We start from the raw sequence: 24,201 nt of genomic DNA on the forward strand, positions 1-24,201 counted from the left end.
TATTGTTTCACCAGAAAGTCTTGCGTCCAGTGGGAACACAAACGTTTTATCAAAAGGAAGCGAAGAAAGTGTGAAAGACACTCATGGATCGAGATGGATGTCCACAAAACTTAAAATTAAAAACAATTTGTCTGCGTCAAAAGAAAACTTTGAAGTTGCATCAGGGAATTGTACAACTGTGACAGAAAACACGTCGACTGAAAATGTTTCCAACGAGTTATCAGAAGAAAGGCCAACAAAAGGTACATTTTGGAATCTTGCTCGTATGTCTGCACTGGCAGGAAGTGTGGTGGTTACTCGAAGTGATAGTGTCATTGATCACTTGTCAAACAGAGATCGTATAGTTTCACATGGAAGAAAGTCAAAACAGAAGACTAATATTGGACAAGTGAATCACAGAGACTCGGACATAATACCACTTTATAAAGCGAAACTATTGCAACCACATGACTTAAAAAACGAAGTTAGTAATTCTGCAAATAAGCACAACGTTGTAAACACAAATAAATTGATCAGCAGATTGAAGAGGCAGAACACATCGGTGGATAGTGATGACTTTCACGAGAACAATTTAATCCCGAATGTACGGAATGCCTCTTCGTATGGTTTTCGTCGGAACTCGGGTAAAACGTCACCTCAAAAGCTCGGGCGTACAACAACAATGCTACTCTTTGTCAGTATGATTTTCATAGCAACGTGGTTGCCATATTTCATCTGTTCTCTTGTTGAGTATGCAACGGGAGAAACAAACGATTTATTTCTGTTTCTGAAATCTTTATACATAATAAATATGGCTTGCAATCCTGTTGTTTACAGTTTTCTAAATGCACGTTTTCGTAAAGATTGCTCATCGACATTGAAGCTGTGCCACAGCGTTCGACGTTTTCGTAATTATTTACGAACAAAATGAGAGCCGCTTTACGGCATTATTAGCAACAGTACTGTAGCCAGGTGTACCGACAAGTTGTTTAATCAGAAAGGTGGAGGGTAAATGGGCATGTTTTAGGTAGTCTATTTGTTTTAATTCCTTTGAAAGACCGATGGTGAGAGAAGGGAGAAGTCGGTACATCACTCTACATCTCCATAGTTTTAGAACGTATCCATACTTATTATCATTTGTATAAACATTCGCTTTAATCACCCATGCTTTACGGGCCTGTGTAGCAGCAATTTTTTAATTACAGAAAGAAATTGATTATTGATTAATTTACCAACTTGTAAAACATATGAAAGGCCCTAATTAATTGCTTGTGTAATAATTAATTATCTACTATGAAGGTATAGGTCAAATACTGACAAAATTTAATTAATTTTTTGACATAGGCCTATAGTAATGACAAAATGATAAATTACAGTTGAATATACTAATACAGTGCTAATAAAGTAATTAAACATAATATCATTCCAGGTTAATCTGTGGTTACGAGTTCGGTTAAATATTTATTAAGAACTTTATTAAAATCATTCCTTCAAAATGTTCTACTTATTGACTTATACAGCTAAAGATGAACATAACGGAATGGTACATATCTTATGTAAAGAGTGAACGATAGACATAATTAGGTTAGGTTCAAAATAAAGGATGAATTCTCATTAGGGCGACGTACACTAAGGTGAAATTTAAAACAAAATAATTTATCAAAACGACCTGTCAAGTATACTATTTTAGTTTAAGAAGTCACTTCGGAAGGTGCGATTTGATATTTGGAAAACCTAACTTACTTACTAAATTAGGGACATACTTTTCTACGTCGATCATGTTGATTTATGCCTTTAGCGTGTAGAAATTATGTAAAACAACATGTAGAACTTACAGTACATCCGCAAGTATCCTTATGAGATCTAATTTACAGGACGACAGTAGTCACTCATCGACTTACTTTTTAATTAACGTGTTTCTATTTGGTTTATACTGCCATTAATCATAATCTCTTTAATTGAAAATGTTATGCTTGTCGCGAAAATTGTTATCATTTATGATGGTAACGATGGAGACGACACAGCATTTTCTTGAATACCATGCAATTAATTATTGACTACAAAATTAAAAATAACAAGTGATTCTAATCTGTCTGTTGTTTGATTGCCTTGGTCTTATTATTGTCTCAACTTCTGTATCTAGGTAAATTCTATGATGATGATCTTGAGATCACATGTGGATCACCACGTATCACCTAGTGTCGTTGTACGATTACAAAAACATATTTATGGCCTTTCCTTATCTTTCCATTTCGTATCGCAGATCTCTAATTATGTGCCGTCCGCCAGATAACTAAGTGGCGTCCGCCAGATAATTATGTGGCGGCCAGATAACAGCTTTTAAAATATAATTAGTGGCCCAAACGGGCTTCCGTATCGTTGTTCAGGTCAATCCACTCATATCACCTATCCAATCATTCCCACACCCTCACCCTCTAGCAAGGAATGGCCTGATTCCTTCATTGCAACAACACCACATCAATTCGATCGTGGCTACCGCTCTGTGGTGAAACATTAACATCTCGTTCAGAGACCGAGTAAGAATAGCTTCACTGAGTGAATTTAATTTATGCATGACACCTGCTAATTATACATAGGCCTGCGCGGCTGACGGAATATTTCTCTGCTGGCCGCTGATACAAATAAATTCAACACAAACGATAACATCATCTGAATTTTAAAATCTACTTTATTGATAAATTCTTGTGTTAATTAATATTAATTGAAAACATTTCCTTCCTCGTACTTTGATTAGTTATGACGTCATTCATAATTTCTCATTTACATATAATGCATTACGGTAATCAGACGCCATCATTCACATTATTCTTTCAAAGAAATCGTTAAATATGCATGTAATTTTTACCTTTTAAATCTCCTATAAATTAGCTATTCAATTTAAAATAGATAATAATTTGATGTTTTTGTTAACATATTAATTTTGTACCATGTGGTTGTTTTAATCTTACGAATCTTTCAACACATTAAAAAATGTTTTAAATTATTATTTATATATCCAAATCTACAAAATTAATACGAAATTAATAAATATGTATTGTCCCCCTAAAAAAAATGTTCTTAAACTTGTTTTTGTTGGATATGCCATTTTAATATCACATAATAGTTATCTACTTTGACCAAAAATTGGATAGAAACAAAATTATTTACCCGAAAAAACTGTAATTTAAAGCAAAAAATAGTAAAATTGGCTGCCAGCCAATGGGTTTTGGGGTTGAATTTGTAACCATTTACTTTGTCGGAGATTTATCACCTGGTCTTCAATCTTCATTTTTTTCTACAAAATAACCTAATCAAAGTCTGATTTAATTAATCTTCATTTTTTTATGTTTTTGGGGAACAATACATATTTAATATTTATAAACAATTACATATGCGTTATGTTAACATTTCAGGTACTAGAAAAACAGGTGTTACAATTCCAGGTACAAAAAGACAAGGTGGTAAATTCCCGGTGTTAAAATACCAGGTGGTAAATTCCCGGTGTTAAAATACCAGGTGGTAAATTCCCGGTGCTGAAAGACCAGGTGGTAAATTCCCGGTGCTGAAAGACCAGGTGGTAAATTCAAAGTGGTAAAATACCAGGTGGTAGATTCCAAGTGTTAAAATACCAGATAGTAAATTCCAGGTGTAAAAGACCAGTTTGTAAATTCCCGGTGCTAAAAGACCAGGTGGTAACTTCCTGGAGTTAAAAGACCAGGTGGTAAATTCCCGGTGCTAAAAGACAAGGTAGTAAATTCCCGGTGTTAAAATACCAGGTGCTAAAAGACCAGGTGGTAAATTCACGGTGTTAAAATACCAGGTGCTAAAAGACAAGGCAGTAAATTCCCGGTGTTAAAAGACAAGGTAGTAAATTCCCGGTGTTAAAATTCTCGGTGCTAAAAGACCAGGTGGTAAATTCCTAGTGTTAGAAGACCAGTTGGTAAATTCCAGGTGTTAAAATACCAAGTGGTAAATTCCAGGTGTAAAAGACCGGGTGGTAAATTCCCGGTGCTGCTGTAAAAGACAGGTGGTAAATCTCCGATGTTAAATACCAGGCGGAAAATTCCTGGTGCTAAAAGGCCAGGTGGTGAAATTCCAGGTTTAAAAGACCAGGTGGTAATTTCCCGGTGCTAAAAGAAAAGTTGGTAAATTCCCGGTGCTGAAAGACCAGGTGGTAAATTCCCGGTGTTAAAAGAAAAGGTGGTAAATTCCAGGTGTAAAAGACCGGGTGGTAAATTCCAGGTGCTGCTGTAAAAGACAGGCGGTAAATCTCCGATGTTAAATACCAGGTGTGGTAAATTCCCGGTGCTAAAAGAAAAGGTGGTAAATTCCCGGGTAAAAGACCAGGTGGAAAATTCCTGGTGCTAAAAGACCGGGTGGTGAAATTCCAAGAAAAGGTGGTAAATTTCCGGTGCTGAAAGACCGGGTGGTGAAATTCCAAGAAAAGGTGGTAAATTCCCGGTGCTGAAAGACCAGGTGGTAAATTCCCGGTGCTAAAAGAAAATGTGGTAAATTCCCGGCGCTACTGTAAAAGACCAGGTGATAAATCTCCGGTGCTAAATACCAGGTGGTAAATTCCCGGTGTTAAAAAACCAGGTAGCAAATTCTCGGTGCTAAAAGACCAGGTGGCGAAACTCCAGGTATAAAAGACCAGGCGGTAAAATTCTAGACCCACATTTCGAAACACAAATCAAATGGGAATGCTAAGCTACATCTTGATTCCCACTAATAACTAACTTTTACTAAATTTACCTCATCCCTTTTTCGAAACTTTTTGTCACACAATGAAACGATTGTGTAAAGATAGGGGTTGACGGCTGAGTTGATCGGCAGGATAAAAGTTGCTGACCAAACATATATGTCATCAGGAATATCCAACAAGCCCATCTCTGAACCAATCGCCATCACAATAACTGGACACCAGCAACAGAAATCGGTAAAAATTATGAACGCTAGCTTCTTGGCGATTCTGATTTGTTCCTCTCTTTTCTGACGTCTTTTAGCAGTGGATGCTGATCTTCTAACCGAAAAGAAGATCGCAAGATAACTACTTGCGATCACGATAAACCCCAAACTATTAAAGGCAATAAATATGGCAGTAGCATACTCCCAACCTGGCCATCGGCTTCGTGTTAGTGGTAAAGCAAGACACACACTCTGCTGTCCATAGTAGTGGTCACCAAAGTATTCGATGTCGATTAGGCGTTTGTTGATTACTGGAAGGAAACTGAGAGAAATCCAAACCAGCCAAGCAATGCAGATATAGTATCTACATTTTGTACGGTTGAGACGTTTAGTGCTAAATGGATAAACGATGTTTATAGCGCGATCGATGCTCATAACCATTAATGTAGTTACCGAACATTCACCCGATAGAGTGGAAATTGCACCCGCAAAGCTGCAAAGAAAACTACTCTTCCACTTTCTTGCAAATTTCGCGTACGTTCCTCTGTAGTGTAAATCCGCACCAGCAATGATTATTAAGTAAATAGCCATAAGCATGTCAGAAACTGCCAGATTGCTGATGAGGATAGAATCGACAGTGTTGTCCTTGTTTATCCTCCTTGATACAATAACAACGATGTTGCCAATTAATGATGATATTCCAATAATCATCATTAAAATCCGGAGAACTTGTTTTTTTAGTAAATCAGCACACGAAGAAAAAGTATCATCTGGCTCGCAGGTCTCGATATTACCAACAAGGCAACAGAGACTGAAAAATTCCGAATACCTGTGAGAGAAGAGACATATACATTTATATTAATATGTTGTTAATTGTTTTTCCTTTATTGTATTCACATTATTCAAACACATTAACGTATGACTGTATCCTTGCCACCAGTTTAGGCCTTGTTACAACCGCTAATGTAAGAAACGCCAGCTAATATCGAAACAACTGTTAATGTAGTAAAGATACTACTACATAAGAGGTTGAATGTTCTACATGCGGTTGTTTCGACATTAGCGTTTTAAATCGATATTTATATATAACATAATTGTTAAATTTGAACCACATACTGCTCAAAATCATGCCAAAAGCATAACAGTCTACAAGGCAACAACGTCGTACTCGATCACTTCAAATCAAAGCAATCTAACAACAGGATGCTGAGCCCCGTTAGATCAATGGTTTTATGTGTGGTTGCGACACGATAAGTGCAAGCCCCCTAAACGTTTGACTGATTTTCGATTGTCCAATTGGCTTCCTCAAAGGTTTGGTTAATAGAAACCGGAGAATAATGTACAGAATTGTTCGCAGCCAATCATAAGACAAGGTCCAATCCTCTTGTTATATTGCCTTGTTCGAATTATCTCAAATTAATGATAATATTTCTTAAAAGTAGAGGTATTTATTATTATTATTATTATTATTTCTTTAACGCGCATTATATGTACAGGGGACCAACGGCTTCACGTCTCATCCGAAGGACGATACTAGACCGATTCCTTTATCATAACACCATTACTCTCTATTGCGTCAGGGGTGGTTGCCATATATGTTTACGCAATTGTACGGTATACTAAGTATTTTGAAGAATAAAAAAAAAAAAATTATCCGGTGATCACAGCCAGGCATTCATACCGAGTTTGTGCTGATGGCAAGGTTTGATTGGGCCCAATGAACAGCGGGTACTGTATGTAATAATGTAGGCATAATAATAACTACTAAAGTAGCTTTGCGCCAGGGAGCTAAGTTAAATAGCACAATTACGTCAGAGTAGGGAAAACATTTATTATCTGACCAATTATCTAACTGTCTTACGTACAATCGTTTTAGGCTTGTCAGGTCGAAAAAGCTATTGTCTCTGTAATCTTGTAAGGTGTTTTGTTTGCCTTCTAGGTTTCTATAAAAAAATAAATAAACGTATAGATAATTATAAAACAATTTCAAATTATTTTTGATTATAAAAGATACTGTAGGGTAGGGTACGATTAGAAAAATAATTATTTTATAAATGCATACCAAATAGATTTCCTAGATGATAATGAAATAATTGGGATGCGATAGATTGCAACGAAACCATTCCTTAAATGGTCGTATAAACTAGGTTTAATTTTGTTTTAATAGGGCAAAAACGAATAGGGGGTAAAATATTAGAATTAATCAAACACCGGTTGTTTAGTGATAAAAATCTCACAGCGACGACAGACGTCAGGTGGTCAATCAATCGGTCGTCACATGGAGGGCTAAACTCAGACAGATCGTACGACGATGCCCGACGTGTCGTCTCGTCGGGAGAAAATTAAATATAAATTTCTTCCGACGACCTGACAAATACGCCCGATGGTATCTCGTCAAGATTCAACCCAGACAGCACCGACGAGTCAAGACCTTTCGTCAGGCCTCGTCATATGACGCTTTCTGAGTTGGCCTTACAACTATCAAATTGTGTCGAGGTGAGGAGCAAGGTAACACTTCCTATCCCCGCATGCGCACAATGAATTAACATGACGTACTTTGGTCGTTGCAAATCGAAAGCTCCTTAATAGTTCCGATTTTGAATGCCACGGCGGCGTATTCCTGCCGGTACGCGCGGTATTATGGGTTCATTAATAGTATGAGCTAGTTTGATTTTGCCGAACACAATTAATTTACTAAAAACTTAATATACTAAATTTCTGAAGTTTTGTAATTGGATCCCATCAGATTTGAAAACAATTACCAACATTTTACATTCGTAGTTGTTTTGTAGCGCTGACGGCTGCGGGCTACCTGTTGCTCTAAAATTATACCGAATACAGACGTAAAACCTGTCTGTATGGACATACTTACAAATCTGTAAGCGATGCAGCAAACGGATCAAAGGCTCTCTGAGCTATGCTGTTTATCTGGTTGTTCTGTAAATATCTGTTTAGGACAAATTCATTAATTAAAGATAAATGGTCTATACCAGTTTAATTTTAAATCATAATAGTTATTCACTTTGACCAAAAAATTGGATCTTTAAAAAAAACTTAAAAAAACTGTAATTTAAATGGAAAAAAAGATCAAATTGTCGGTTTGACAATCTTTTACTTTTTTCCTTTTCTGTGGAAGTGATTAACTTTATTAGAACTGCAAAATGGCCTATTTAAAGTCTGATATTATTAATCTTCATTTGTTACGTTTTTGAGGGGCAACTTTAGTAGTGTCAAACGATGCACACTGTATTACCTATCAGTTTTAGCAAAAACAGGCTCACTTTGATTATGTGGCAAAGATAATTAGTTTAATTTTTAATCTAGAAAATATTATTAAAATGTTATATAATTACACAATGCATCTTTTAAAATGGATTAACCATTACTTTCACAAGAATGATGGCGAAATACCTACAATTCTTTTAGTGCTCCCAAACCAGTAAACACAGTGGCTACCAACTTCCCAATTTGGTTATCTTTCAAATCCCTTCAAAGAAAATACAGTAGATGTTTCACTGTTACTTTTTGTTTAAATATAGATATGCCTATGTTGGGCCTTTCACATCTTATAAAAGCTGTAATAATGTTTCACTATGCTAAGTTGAAATATAATATTGTAGTCCTAATTGATCAATAGTAAATTTAGTTTAGTTGAAGCCAAAAGATTTTAATCTTTTAAAATCCGAATTAAAATTCGCAACGAGTCTGCCTATCTCATAAATAAGGATAACATAATGACACAGATTCCAACAATACTTACAGTTTTTCTAATTTATTCAAACCAACAAATGCATTGGCTGGCAATTTACGTATTTTGTTGTTATACAATTCCCTGAAAATAAAAAAAATGCACAGTAAAAGTTAACAGTATGTCAATTGGATCTTTGTGCTGATTGGAGTAACTATTATAAGAAAGTACCTCTCCTAAATGTCCTAAAAAAAAGAACGAAAAGAATGTTTTTCCTGAAATATGGGCCTATTTAAAAGGTGTTCCTTGCCCTTTTTACAAGCAAACAACAACACTTAAGCTCTGCCTACACTATCAAACGTTATGTGACAAAAAAATGTGATGTGCCCATCGACAAGATGACGTCATATAACTACCATATTATGGCACATAAAACTTTTGTTTTGTCAAACTAGTGTAGACAGAGCTTTCGTTTGTTGAGAAAGTTTCAGGACGATACTGTATCGTGTGTGTGTGTGTCCGATAGAAACAACGTGAATTTCAAATCAACTATTATTATATTGTTATGCTATTATTATTAATCACTTAATTAAATACTGTCAATGTGGATTGCGAACCTGTGCTGCAAAGTATATGGCGTCCTAATTGTGCATACAGAACCTTTACTATGATCAATTTACTTTATATGACTTTCCGAAAGAAATATATTAGCAATGTCAAGTAGAATTATCGTGCAAATGACTTACAGTGTTTTCAAGGAATTCATACCAGTGAACGTCCCGGACTCCAACGTAGTTATCCCTCTTTCGCTCAAATCCCTTAAAAAAAAAATGATTAAAAATACAATTACAATGGCTAATGAAGTAGACTGTGAGAGATTACACAGATCCCATTCAGGTTTAGCTATATACCCGGGAATGTTGGTTTCACGGGCAGTTATCAGTAACTTTGGTGGGTAAAAACCATCTTATCCCGGTAAATAACTCCCTTAAGCTTGGTTCCCACTAGAACGTAAAGCAAGGACGTAAATGCAACGCAAGCGTGTAAACCAATAATAAGCGACAGTTCGAATAATCCATCGCTTACTTTTGCGTTACGTCCTTGTATTGCATCTCTAGTGGGAACCAAGCATTACCGTTGACAGTTTACAAACAATTAATTTCACTTTTAACGTTAACATACTTACAGATGTTCCAATTTTGACAATCCAGTAAATGCGTCGTTTTCCAATGTATTTATAGTGTTGCCTTTAAAATTCCTTACAAATGAAAAAAAAATGCAGAAGGAAAGTAAATTATTTGTCAAGCACTTTACTGGTTGGAGCTGAACAGGACCAATTAACAAAGAGTTCTGAAAGTAATTATTAATTGGTATAATTAAATATAATTGGTAATTATACCAAAAGTTAGGTAACATTTAGGACAAAGTATCCGATACAGATTAGCTAACTTATTAATATAAGTATTTTTATTCATTCAGTCTTTCAATAATATGCAAAAAATAATACTTTTTTAGCAAAATAAGAATATATCATTTCAACTGATGTATTTAATACTGTGTATTAATCGGAAATCAGCGTCCCGGAAACGAAAGCTCATTCCATTATGTACCATGGATAAAATAGCACAAGGATATGTATCAAGGGTTACAACAATCTTTCCATCCCTCTTGCCGACAAGCGCATGGATCGCCCCACAATGTTACAAAATAAAGAAAGGTCTCCGTTAAACCGCAGTTTATAGAAAATACTTTCAGCCGTTGTGGTACGGCGGCAATCAGATCGGGGACCGCGGTTATTGGCTGTGACGTAGATGACATAACTACTAGCCAATCACCAGACACTACAATATAAATAAAATCACATCGATAAATTATTAGGAGATTCATATAACCATATAATTAAAACAAAATTATTTCACTGAACACCGCCGCACACAAAGACATACATGGTAAAATGTATTATTTAATACTTAGTCTATATGTAACTTAATTTTTTATATCCGGAGATTTCCGGAACAATATGATAATTCAAATAAAAAAATTGCATATGTTATTATTAATATCAACTACTTAAAACCACTGTCGTAAGAAAGTGAACTTTCTGTAGTCTGAGTTTGATGAAATTAAAAATAGTTGTTCAGCAATATATTTTTGTTGTTAATTAAACCTCGACGCAGACATGTCAATAGAGCAATCAGACTGCGCATACGATTTCTACATAAGTACATTTTGTTATTGATCCTGATTTCAAATATATATCAGGACGGTTGAATCGCAACATTCTACACAGAGTGGCGCGGCAAGAGACACGGAGTTCAAAGAGCGCGCTTTTGCTTGATTTGCAGCAGTAGGCTAGTATAGCGCGTTGGGTAATCTTTTGATCTCACCGTCGATGAATATCCTTGTAATTTTATCCATGATGTAACGGACTAGAAACATAACTTACAGTTTGGTCAACACGGCCAATCCGATAAATGTGTTGCCTGTCAATTTAGTTATACTGTTGTCTGTCAAATCACTTAAAAATAAACCACATTGTAGATTAAGTATTATACTTAATTCTCTGCCAATTTTGTTAGATTTTGAAGAAGTTTATTATTTATTTAAAAAAAAGAAATATCCATATATTGCTTAAAACCCTGTAAATTATTATTCCACACAAATTAGTACCCTAGGAATCATAATTAGTTATTGGATTACCTAAAGTTTGATACAGATAACCTGATAAATGTTATTTTTACCTTGATTAAGTTTTTGTTAAGGTATTATTATATAGATATAACATTCCATTAAAGCCTTTAATAATGAGAAAGTATTCGCAATGATTACTTAATAGCAGAATATTCAAGTGCTAAAGCAACTTACAGTTCTATCAACGCTGACAATCCAATAAAAGTATCACTTTCCAAGGTATTTATTTTGTTTTTGGACAAATCCCTTAGGAAAACAAAAACATGATAAAATACATACGTTTTTTCTTTCTTTCTTGTTAATGCATCTATATTTCTTAATCAATATCATAGGAATATTTGGTAATAATGTGTTATCTCCTTAAACCATAACCATACCATACCCTTTTAATGATATATTGTCCCCCTAAAAAATTTTTAAATTTTGTTGTTTGAATATGCCATTTTAATTTCACATAATAGTTATTCACTTAGACCAAAAACTGAATCGACAAAAAAATTATTTACCTGAAAAAATATAATTTAAAGCAAAAAGTACCTAAATCGTCTGTCAGACAATGGTTTCTGGTTAAAATTGATCGTTTCTTTTGTCTTTTTATAAGTAAAATAATTATTTTGTGAATAACTTGATTGAAACAGAAAAATTGCCTTTTCAATTGTTCATGTTTTTGGGGGACAATACATCTTTAACCAACCATACAGGTTACCAAATACTGCAGTGATACTGGGAAAATGTTGTAGTTACAGCACGGACAGTCAGTTATCTGAATCTACTGTATACAGTTAAAAGGCATTGAAACAACTTACAGATTTGTCAGATTCACCAATCCAGTAAATGTATTTGCTTGCAAATTAAGCAAATCATTCTGGGATAAATCCCTTAAATAACAAGAAACCAAATTGCAGTAAGTACATTAGTATATTATAATTTGTCCATTTGTTAATTCAAATTATACGGGGTTTTTATTTATTATTATTTAACTAAACTAAAACTACGATGTTATTGACTTTTACATTATAAGTTTTAGTATACTGTAATATAGTAAAGTACAATTTAGTCATATATATTTAATTCAATATTTGATAATAATTATGTTCATGCGTAATGTAGGCCTATAATTATCAGTTACAAGCACCACAACTTACAGTTCTTCCAATGCTGACAATTCAGTGAAGTTAACCTTCAATTTAGTTATGTCGTTTTCAGAAAAGTCCCTTAGGAAAATAAAACCATTGTAAACTAAGTACCTTGGGTCACATTTCTTTTTCCGATCATTCATCATCATAATGGTATTTTTTTTAAAAATCATCTTTACAATAAACTGAATTGATTAAATACAAGAATGAAGCCCAAATTCACACACTATATACCCGAGAAAATTTAAGTTAAAACGCCGATACATACATACGAATAGATTTTATATAAATATATAATATATAAAATTCATATTGTTCAAAAGAGAAAATACTGAAAAATGACAATGATGTGGATATCAGTGGATGAATCTCAATGGTGATTAGCTAAAATAAACTATAAATTAAAAAGATATAAGAAATCAGAAATAAATTGCAGAGCTTTCGCGGGTATTACTAACCCTTCCTCGGTTGCAAGTGATATGCCCTATAATATATATTTTTATTAGACCTACTATTATTATTATTATCATAAAAACACAAACCGGCTACTCTATTGATACAAAAATGGTGCATACATTTCATTTGATGTTTAAAGTTAAACAAGCATGAAAAAAGAAACTACCAAAAACCTACAGTTTATTCAATGATTTCAATCCAGTAAATACGTCATTTCCTTCTAATGGACCTATTCTGTTATTGGACAAATACCTTAAACATAAACAAGTAATATAATTATGTCATTTTTTTCTATAAATTGAATATATTTTTTTATGATTGATTGATTGACACAATCTGAACCAGGAAAACTGATTACGGATGTGGCCGTTTACGGGTGTGGTCGTTTATGGATGTGGTCGTTTACGGATGTGGCCGTTTACGGATGTGGTCGTTTACGGATATGGTCGTTTACGGGTGTGGCCGTTTACGGATGTGGTCGTTTACGGATGTGGTCGTTTACGGGTGTGGCCGTTTACGGATGTGACTGTTTACGGATGTGGCCGTTTACGGGTGTGGTCATTTACGGGTGTGGCCGTTTACGGATGTGGTCGTTTACGGTTGTGGCCGTTTACGGATGTGGTCGTTTACGGATATGGTCGTTTACGGGTGTGGCCGTTTACGGATGTGGTCGTTTACGGATGTGGTCGTTTAAGCGTGGTTCCCACTAGCGACGCAACGCAAGGACGTAACGCAACGCAAGTGAATTGACCAATCACAAGCGATGGCTTATTCGCTTGTGATTGCTAACTGTCTATAACTTCGCTTGTCATTGGTTAAAACGCTTGCGTTGCGTTTACGTCCTTGCGTTACGTTCTAGTGGGAACCAAGCTTTACGGATGTGGCCGTTTACGGATATGGCAGTTTACGGGTGTGGTCGTTTACGGAAGTGGCCGTTTACAGATGTGGCCGTTTGAGGAAGTGGCCGTTTACGGATGTGGCCGTTTACGGATATGGCCGTTTACGGGTGTGGTCGTTTACGGATGTGTCCGTTTACGGATGTGGTCGTTTACGGATGTGGCTGTTTCGGATGTGGTCGTTTACGGAAAATACCGTTTACGGATGTGGTTATTTACGGATGTAGCCGTTTACGGATGTAGCCGTTTACGGATGTGGTCGTTTACGGATGTGGCTGTTTACGGATGTGGTCGTTTACGGATGTGGGCGTTTACGGATGTGGTCGTTTACGGAAGTGGCCGTTTACGGAAGTGGCCGTTTACGGAAGTGGCCGTTTACGGATGTGGTTATTTACGGATGTAGCCGTTTACGGATGTAGCCGTTTACGGATGTGGTCGTTTACGGATGTGGTCGTTTACGGATGTGGCCGTTTACGGATTTGGCCGTTTACTGATGTGGCCGTTTACGGATGTGGGCGTTTACTGATGTGGTCGTTTACGTGATTTGGTCGTTTACGTGACATTGACTTCTCTATTTTCAACGAATACAAAACATTGATGTTTGATGTCACTCATGAACACACCTACTTTTGCTAGGCCGGGAAGCTAAGCCATTAAAAAAGGCATTGCTACAACTTTAGACGCAGAGTAATTAACGATTTTTTATATGGGCTGCGGAACGGCCTTGTGAATAGTAATGCGTTTCTTAACATTGTTGTTTTGTATATTATTTTGTTAAAATGTTCCGCTTATTTGCTCCATATACTCGATCACTATTAGTTTGTAACGTTCAAAAATCAGGCATGAAAACACGATCGATAACTTACAGTTCTTTCAATGCTGATAATCCAGAAAACAAGTTATGTGCCAATGTACTCATGTCGTTTTCGGACAAATCCCTTAGAAAAAAAAGTGCTCCATTAAGTTATACTTGTAATATAAGTTCATCAAAGGACGTTTTAATAATTTTACAAACGAAATACATATTCATTGAAGCCTGCACACATTTTGTTTGAAATCACAAGAAAATTTTTTATTTGTGTAAATCACAAGAAAAAGTATTATGTACGTATTTTGTATTAATGGACTTACAGAATTAGCAATGTTTCCAATCCAGTAAATGCGTTGTCTGGCAAACTACTAATATCGTTCCACGACAAATCCCTAAAAGTGCATAAAAACATTTCAGAATGATGGCTGCAGTCGAGTACTCAAATTTGAGTTAGTGTGTACCGACCGACCGACCGACGACATAGTGAGCTGTAAAAAACGGGATTCTAGAAACATGCAATGTTTTCCGTCATTTAAAATAAGAAGTTTGTTTTATTGTGCTTAGTGGGTGCGTCTCCGGAAAGAAAATGTGTAACCGTCTTATTGAGAATTTAGCTAATAATCATAATAATTCAATTGTATTGTTACGTATAATAATATAACATACCCAGTATGTATAGTATTTTGATACTTCAGAATTGCAATGTGGAATTTTAAAAATACAACTAAACGCTAATACCAACCAATCACCTAAAATAGGATAGACCTAACTCGCTATGTAAAACACATTTTCTGGCTCCATTATAACAATGTTTGTCCTGTAAATATAAGCATTTTGTGCCTGTGTCATGGAATGTTAGGCTAAGGATTATTTTAGGGTTGATACAGGCATCTTATAAAGCACAGAATATTTTGTATCACGGAATGTGTCTATGGTATTGTCGAACAAACGTACTGAGAATCGGCTGATATACGATGGGTATGCATACTAGGTGCTTTTAAGGTGTACGTGGGGTTTTTGTCTAGGCTTAAGGCGACAACATAATTCTTCAGACCTTCAAACTCTCCCCATAATGGCGGGAGTTCCCCGATATTTTGAGTCTTCTTCCGCTAAAATGCAATTTCTCCAGATATTTTGGATGAACGAAAACATTTTTATATGTATACATCTATAAATTCCACTAATTCTAGATATTGATAAAAGAATAGAAAACATACTAATATCGGTCCGTATAATATCTATAATCCATTCATGTGTTGTTCAGTATTAAGTGAAATAATGCAATTTTCGCCTTCGGCACGTATTATATAAGATGGCATTATTTTTAGATTCTCCTTGGCGCCCTCTATGGTGTGATGAAGTATTATAGCGCCCTCTATAATTTCATAAAACATCCCAATATTTCATTTTTCAAGTTGGGAGGTCTGATTCTTACAGATTTATTAGGTTCGTGGTACACCACGTTCTGGCAAAGGGATTCCTGAGAACGAAGACATAGAACACGGTTGAAACATAACAACCGGAACGTCAAGACATTCTGAACTATTTGGAAACACAAACCTAAATGCATTAGTGCTCATTCGCCTGCAAACTTTTATTTAAACAATATCTGATACTTACAGAATTATCAATTTAGTCAATCCAGTGAATGCATTGTTTAGCAATCTACTTAAACTGCTACCGGACAAATCCCTAGAAAAAAATACAGATGTAAAATATAATTTGCCAATTTAATTTAACAAAATTAACTTTTTGTTTATCTTACAATTTTAATGTAGTTTTTGACTGCCTAGTGCGAAAATTCGAGATTTAATACTCATTGTTGGATTGGAATATTTCTAATAAAATAATATCATGTAACCTCGAAACTCAAAATAAATTTCTGACAATTTTTGTTGGATATGAAGAAGGGAAAAGAAAGAAAAAAGTAGAAGTAAAAATAAAATAGAAAGAAGACAGCAGAAAAATAAACAGAATATAAAGTAGAAACAATAAAACATAAAAAAGGAGGAGAAAAATAGAAAAACAAGAAGAAAGTAAAAAGAAAGAAAAATAATACAAGTAACAAAATAAATAAAGGAAGAAAAAAGAAAGACAAAAAATAATACAAGAAAACGTTAAAAAGGAATAATGAAAAAAATTGGGGGGAAAAAGAAATATAGTATTGTATTTTGGCAACATTCATTTAATCTTAATTTTCTGTAGTTAAAAGTGAGAACCGTTGGCAAAAATAAAAAAAATTAAACGTGACCAGACATGAATCTAGAAAACGGAAACCCAACTAAAACAACTCACAACAGCGAGTTCTATTGAGGTTTCTTGTTTTGAGAAATCTCGGAAACAGACACCACTAATAAAACTTCTCAATATCGTTTGGTCTCTGTTTGAGAATTTGAAAACACCAAATCACAGTCATTTCAAAAGCAGGGTGATGCAATAGGAAGATCATGAACAGAAACATAACCCAACATAAACTGTATATATATATATATATATATAAAATAAACGTTTACGGAAGATATTAGTATTAAAACAATTTTGACGGGATGTTCCTATATGTTATTATTCTTTCCTTGCGGTTTTTACTATTAAAAGCAGTATTTGTCCCTGCCTCAGCGCCCCAGTTAGTGAATCACACCTAGAGTCTATATGGATCTGAACACAACCATAGTAAATACTTACAAGAAGTCTATTGATGGTGTGTATGCGTTTACTTTCACAGAGGTGTCATTACTCCATCCACCACAAGAGACAAAGTTCTTACACTGGCGATAATCAGGCCTACAGGAACAATCGTTTGGGCATACGGCATTTGTTGCGTCTGTAACATGTAAATTTTAACAATTAAAATAAACTGTATACACTTTGCTTTGATTTATTTGAACGTTTTTCCACCTGCGTAAATCCCGTACTCACCAGAGTGTTTAAAGTAATGTCATAATAATACTTCAAAACAATAAATTTAAACGAATTTAAGGCTTATTTTATAGTTACTCTTATTTGTTTCTTTGTTGTTCTGAATAACATCATCAGTGAAATGAAATAACATATTTAAAATAATATTTTACCCGAGAAACGTGACTTTATATATTTAAATATTCAAATATGTTTACTTGTAAATTTATAAAAAGTATGTTTTATACAATATATATTTTATTTATAATTTTCTTTATCGTCCTCATCTGTTACCTACGTATTTTAGCAATGTTTTTCCTTAGTTTATATTAATTTTGTTTAAAGTTACTTGGAAAATTGACCTAAATAGGAATCAAACTTCAACTTAAACTAACAATTTAAACAATTTAACTAAATCTTACCTGTAACGGCTGTAGAACTACAGTATAACGGAAACACAACAAAAATGAAGAGGAATTTAAAGATGGCCATCATCACTCAGGCTGATCCTCAATACTGAACATCGCATCCGAGAGTTTGCATATTTAAAAGGAACTTATAATTGTTTAATTTCAATTAATTGTTTTGTCTTGTAAACATTAATAAATCATATACTTCTTGGCAGATCTTAATGTCATATCCAGAAGTTGTTCACGGTGGAAATATAATGATAAAGGTAATATGTATTATTTATTATGCAGAATATTTGAGTCTCGTTCGCATCTCTTGTGTTTCTTGGTCGTTTTCTCCCATTCACGTGATCGCTTGTAGGTTAAAATCAAATAGCAGGTTGCCAAAATTAAGATTTGTAATAAAGATCGCCAACCATCGGATTAAAAATAACACAAACCTGGTTACAGATACTTCGGATCTCAACGAAACAACAAAACAGAAATAAATAATAACTTATAAAGGAATACAATGCAATAACTATATATAAATTTATGTAAGGTCAAAATTCGGTAAATCGCGCGTTATTTCTAGAATGTTTACTCGGTGGTATATAAGTTGGTTCGTACTTTCGGTACTGAATTTAACCACCTGGTGTAAACTAATTAAATTGAGTTAGGTAATTAGTTATTGACAATTAAAACGAATTTAGGTTCAATGATTTGCCCCAAAGGGGTGTTTTCCGATCGTGGTATACACTGTATAATGGATGTCCATCTTGAAAAATACCCGCACACAATAATACGAGGATGCTTCGCATTTCCTATCTCCTACTATGATAATTGTTTTTAATAGCTGAAAACTGGTTGAACAGCTCCAGTACAGCATCATAATGTTGAAGACAGGCCTATTTTCTTTAAAAAATACTATTTTGATAGATTTAAAATACGTTTATACAAAAGGATTGCTTGGCGATGAATGGAACATTTGGTATAACAGACAATAAATACATAAACCATTTTTGTCCCATTTGAACCATATTTTTTTTACTGTGAGTGTGGTGGTACTGTTTAAACACATAATTAAACTTTATTACTGAAAGTTTCTTCTTAATAGTAATAATAATTACAAAAAAATATATAAACGTCGTAGTGGTGTATCGTTACATTTACTTTACTATTTCAAACTTTTAATCAAGAGTGAGATGCACTCTTCTTGGTTTCACTCAGGTGTGTTTAGGCCTATCTAAACATGTGACCATTCGTCTGTTGTCCTTCTGTACATTTGCATGATTTATAAGAACTAATGGAACAATCTCAAAAACATATTGCATGTTAGGCCTTATATTTTATTAAAACATCCTATTGATTACAAAAACACAATATACTATAATTGAATTCAAAAAGTTAGACCTAACGTATTATATGCAATGATTTCTTGTTCCATCTATTTTCTTAAGAAGGATTAGATTTTAAAATTGCATAAATGAAGCAAATAGGCCTACACTTTTTTGTATTAAGTTTTGGTTGAAATATTAATGATATTGAATAGAAAATGTTACATAAAACACAAAATTCATTCTGGTTATGTGGATTACACGCATTAAAACATGCACGAAAATATATAGGCCTAGTAGCTTCGAAAAATGCGTTTTAACCACTTCGTATTATCAAAATGAATTTAAATAAATCATTGAAAAGAATCCGTGAAATCGTAATTGTTGCTATACAACCCGTCTTTCACAAAACACATGCATGAGTTAACCATATGCAATACAATAAATTATTCAAACTATAGAACATAATGTAATAGTAGATTTGACTTGACGCAACGTTCTCGGAAGACGGTTTGTTGCGACACGCATGCGCAGTCAGAAATCAACATCGGAATATCATCATTTTATGTTGGTTAGGTAGAGGGAAATCAAAGCTTGCTTTAATTATGTTTTACACATTTTACTGTATTTACTCTCCACAAAATCGGACTAATAAGCGCTAGCTATACATTAAGTATTCAAGTTATAGTGTAGAAAACTACAACAATTTATATTATAAAACCAATAAATGCACTGATTATTATAAATAACAGTATAAAACTGACTCCAAATAACGAGAGGCAAGCCATGATTCAACGTTTCGATCTTTATTTGATCATCATCAGGAATGAACAATAATTCCAAAGGCAGACAATTATAACTATATTTATATTATCTGTATACTTTTTTCACTTCACTTTAGTTTGTGCATTTTATTTAGATTATACAACTAAATATATGTTGTCTTTTTATACGAATAACTCATCTAATGTCTACTACAAACATATTTTTTAAACGCACCCTAAATGTTAATTGTATATTTATGTTACGATCTGTCTACATCACCATCACACTTTGTGTGACAAAAAAATGTTATGTGGCCATATATGGGCACGATGATTTCATTTATATAATAATATATATTATATTATTATTACTACCATATTTGGGCACATCACATATTTTTGTCAAACTAGTTTGATAGTGTAGACATAGATTTACATGGCCATAATAATAAATAAATATTTCTTGGATTTTCCAGAGAAAGAAAGTTTTATTATTATATTATAAGAATCATGATAATGAATATAACCTTATTGATTCTGTCAGAATCTTTGTTTATTTATTCTTTCCTTAGCACTATTTTGTCCGTCAATTATCTTGATATGAGTTTCATCTAGCTAAGTCAATTTTCAGAGTATATTCCTTATGGCCAGGAATCGATTTGGTTATGTTTTCACGGTGCGCAATCAAAAATTACGCGGTCTACGCACGATTTAACGAAATCACGTTTGTAATCATATCTTCACAAGCATGAATCACATTAAACAAAATTTGATACTCATAAATGTCAGGTCATATTTCATCATATGGCAATACAATTAAGTGTGTAGCGCATATAACGCATGCGTACGCGCGCTTAAAATTTTTAAATTTGTCAACATTTATTTTCGATGAAATTAGAGTACGTTTCAGGCAATTTTAAGCTTTTAAAAAATTGCCATGAGTGCGCAGATTGTTGCACGCGCACTGCGCGTTAAACGTTAATGCACTCTTTTTGCCCGATTTCTGTTTTTCAACCTTTCTTTAATAATATCATCATATTTAATTCACTTTTCAACTCGAAATTGCGTTATACGAGCACGTAAAAAGTGACAGGCTACGCACGTGTAAGTTAACAAAATGGTGAAAATATGCTAAATTTCTACCTGTACTCTCCTGAGCTTTATATCATATTAATTTAATGTTTTGTCATGCAATCCTTCCAACAATAAATAATACGTACTTTTTATATATTAAATTATTTTTGATATTTTCACACTCAATAAGTGGCCTACATCCGTGACAGCACAGATGTGTGGTATAGTGTGCGATTGTAACTATGGTACAAGATGCGTGATGCTGTTAGCCATCTTGGTATCAGTTTGGCTACCAATGATGTTGACACCAGTCTACCACGATGAGGTAGCATCTCCGACTTCAGACTGGGATGTTTTTGTTTTGTTTTTTTTTTGTTTTTTTTTTAATTCCTTATACGAGTTTATTGAACAAATTACTTATTTTAATTATTTACTATACAATAATATAGGCCTAAAACCTATTATATACGAAATTAATAAGGGAAAATATTTAAAAATTACAATATTATTTTTGTTTATTTTTTAAAATTATTTCTTACTAACTAAATCAACTTACGATAACATTTTTTTATTTATTTAAAAATTTATTATTAAAATATAAACTCGTACAAATTTTTTTTTAATTCTTACTAACTAAAAACTTATATCAACTAAATATCAATAACAATGTTTTTGAAACTAATTAAATAATGTTGTTTTTGTTTTTTTCCTCCTTCTTTTGTACTGCTTACTAACTAAAAACTTACATTAACTTAAAGGGATTGTTACTGAAACGAATTACTTATTTTAATCATTATTATTAATAATCTATTTTTAATTTATTATTGGTATTATTATTATCCTCCTTATAGCTTTTTTTTATCATATAATGTTACGATAGCAATATTACAATATATTTTGCTATTAACATTACTTAACTTACTTTGTTTTTCTTAAGTACAAGTGCTGCAGTAATCTACATTTTTAAAACGTTATTTTATATACTCATTACCTTACATAGTACTTAGATATTGCACATCTTAGACTAATATATTTAGTTTAACTTTTCTTTAATCCATTTAATCTTCTTAACATTCCTATAACTATGTTCTAGATCTAATCCCTTAAATTGTTTTGTCTTAACGTAAATGGTTACTTAAATTATGTTTTAAATTATCTTAATTTGTTTAAGAACTATCGTAATTATTCTCAAAATCGAATGAATCTTGTAATTCAAGTTTCTCAAGAATTGCGTTAATTATTAAGTAAGCTATTGCGGATGGCTTTACTGTTATTGTAAGAGATATTTTATTTGTAATCAAATATTTGACAGATTCGTGTCTCACTCTTTCTATTCTACGTTTGTTATTGTTTGTTGTAGCTTTACTGATTGCAATATCGCAAAAAATGTGAACAAAATCAAGACAAGTGACACTATTGATATTAAAGTTTACTATCTGTAATATTTTAAATTCTATTTGGGCAATTTTTTTAGGATTAAAGAAGCCAAGATTCCGGAGGCGGTCACAAGCATAAGGGATGATGTGTTTAGATTGGTATCGTTCAGCACATTTCAATGCAAGGCAAAATGATGCAATTGCCAATTCCTCGAGATCTCCAAGTTTAAATGCTGTGTTATCACAGATTAGTACATTTTCTATAATTGTTAGGCTACGATGTACAATATCATAATCGATTATGTATTCATAACGTATGAGTTCAGATCGAATATTACATAAAAATTCTACCATATGATCTTTGACTGATTGTGATTCAAAATGTGCCCATGGATTTTCAGATATTTGTTCACGATTAATTAATGAATTAAAATATTCTTTATTAGATTCAAGTTCAAAATTTTCATTTGAAATGTCGTTAGAATTGTTATCACCACTACCTGGAAAATGAAACAAAACATCACCATTTCCATTTTCAACTTCACTGCTAATACTAATAATGGTGTCACTATCACTACTACAATCACTAGGCATATCATTTGTATTTGGAGACAACATTTGATCTTCACAAGGCCTACTACTACTACTATCACTATCACTGCTACTACTAATAATGATGTCACTATCACTACTACAATCACTACTTATTATGATAGGCATATCATTTGTATTTGGAGACAACATTTGATCTTCACTAGGCCTACTACTACTATCACCATCACTGCTAATGATGTCACTATCACTATTTCTATCACTACTTACTATAATAGGCATATCATTTGTATTTGGAGACAACATTTGATCTTCACTAGGCCTACTACTACTATCACTATCACTGCTGCTACTAATAATGATGTCACTATCACTACTATCACTACTTATTATGATAGGCATATCATTTGTATTTGAAGAAAAAATTTGGTCGTCACTAGTAGGCCTATTTAATTCATGATTGAAATGACAATAATTTATATCAGCTGATTTGTTTTCCGTTTTTATAAGTGTATCTAATTCGTGTAACTTACAAGTTGGGTTAACATTAGCGTTTCTTCTGACATAAGGACACCCCCTGTTTCTAGGCCTAGCCCTTCTATTCCTCACCTGGAGGAACCTAGCGTACTTAGCGGCGGGATACTCATTTGATCTCACCGCATTCTGGGCTTCTTCTAAAGAAGCATTATATCTTCTTTTAAATATCAACTTTGCCATAGCAGATGATGTAAGTATAGCAAACGTAATAGGAAATAGATGTACAGTATTTCCAAACTGAATTGCACTGTAAAAGCGGTTTTATTTCGTTTTAATGAAGAGCAATTTGAAATCACTGTTCATCGATTGAAAGAATTTTTCATTCTGACTTAAATTTGGAATGGTCGTTAGTTATTTTCGAATATTTGATGACGTAAAAATGGTTGCGCAGTTCTATTGTAAGCGCGGTGAGCGCACTAACTAGCCAATTGAATACCACTATGTTACTAGCTCTTGGAAACTATTATCTCCTAAATGCGCGCACTACACAGAGGCCCCGTTTCTGCTGCCAAAACGTCGTAGCATTGCTTTCTATTTTAAATCTAATGAGCAGAAGTGGCAACGAATTTACACCGCACATACAAGCACAATCTAAAAATGTAGAATGGGCATTGACTAGTACTGTTTTCGTACAATTTTGAGTTTGCTGTTAACTTGCTTTGGCGTTAAGTCTACCACAAATTCTGCTTTTATTTTGTTTGAGATACTTGTGTAA

General features: G+C 33.6%; 2 protein-coding genes across 2 annotated transcripts in view; both read right to left on the minus strand.

Moving 5' to 3' along the window:
• Positions 1-24,201, minus strand: part of LOC144858772 (solute carrier family 35 member F6-like) — a 71,008-nt gene that overhangs the window by 25,059 nt on the left and 21,748 nt on the right. The window lies entirely within an intron of this gene.
• On the minus strand, positions 2,670-17,949 carry LOC144858744 (uncharacterized). The gene is made up of 17 exons (XM_078714848.1): positions 17,880-17,949; positions 17,245-17,383; positions 16,183-16,254; positions 14,883-14,954; positions 14,618-14,689; positions 13,033-13,107; positions 12,409-12,477; positions 12,070-12,141; positions 11,438-11,509; positions 11,019-11,090; positions 9,759-9,830; positions 9,319-9,390; positions 8,645-8,716; positions 8,300-8,371; positions 7,757-7,831; positions 6,750-6,827; positions 2,670-5,713 (listed from the first exon to the last, which is right to left on the minus strand). Exons 1-17 carry the CDS (start codon positions 17,947-17,949, stop codon positions 4,705-4,707), a joined length of 2,235 nt encoding a protein of 744 aa, XP_078570974.1. The 3' UTR covers positions 2,670-4,704.

The sequence above is a fragment of the Antedon bifida genome, chromosome 2, assembly GCF_963402885.1.
Source record: "Antedon bifida chromosome 2, ecAntBifi1.1, whole genome shotgun sequence".
NCBI lineage: Eukaryota > Metazoa > Echinodermata > Crinoidea > Comatulida > Antedonidae > Antedon > Antedon bifida.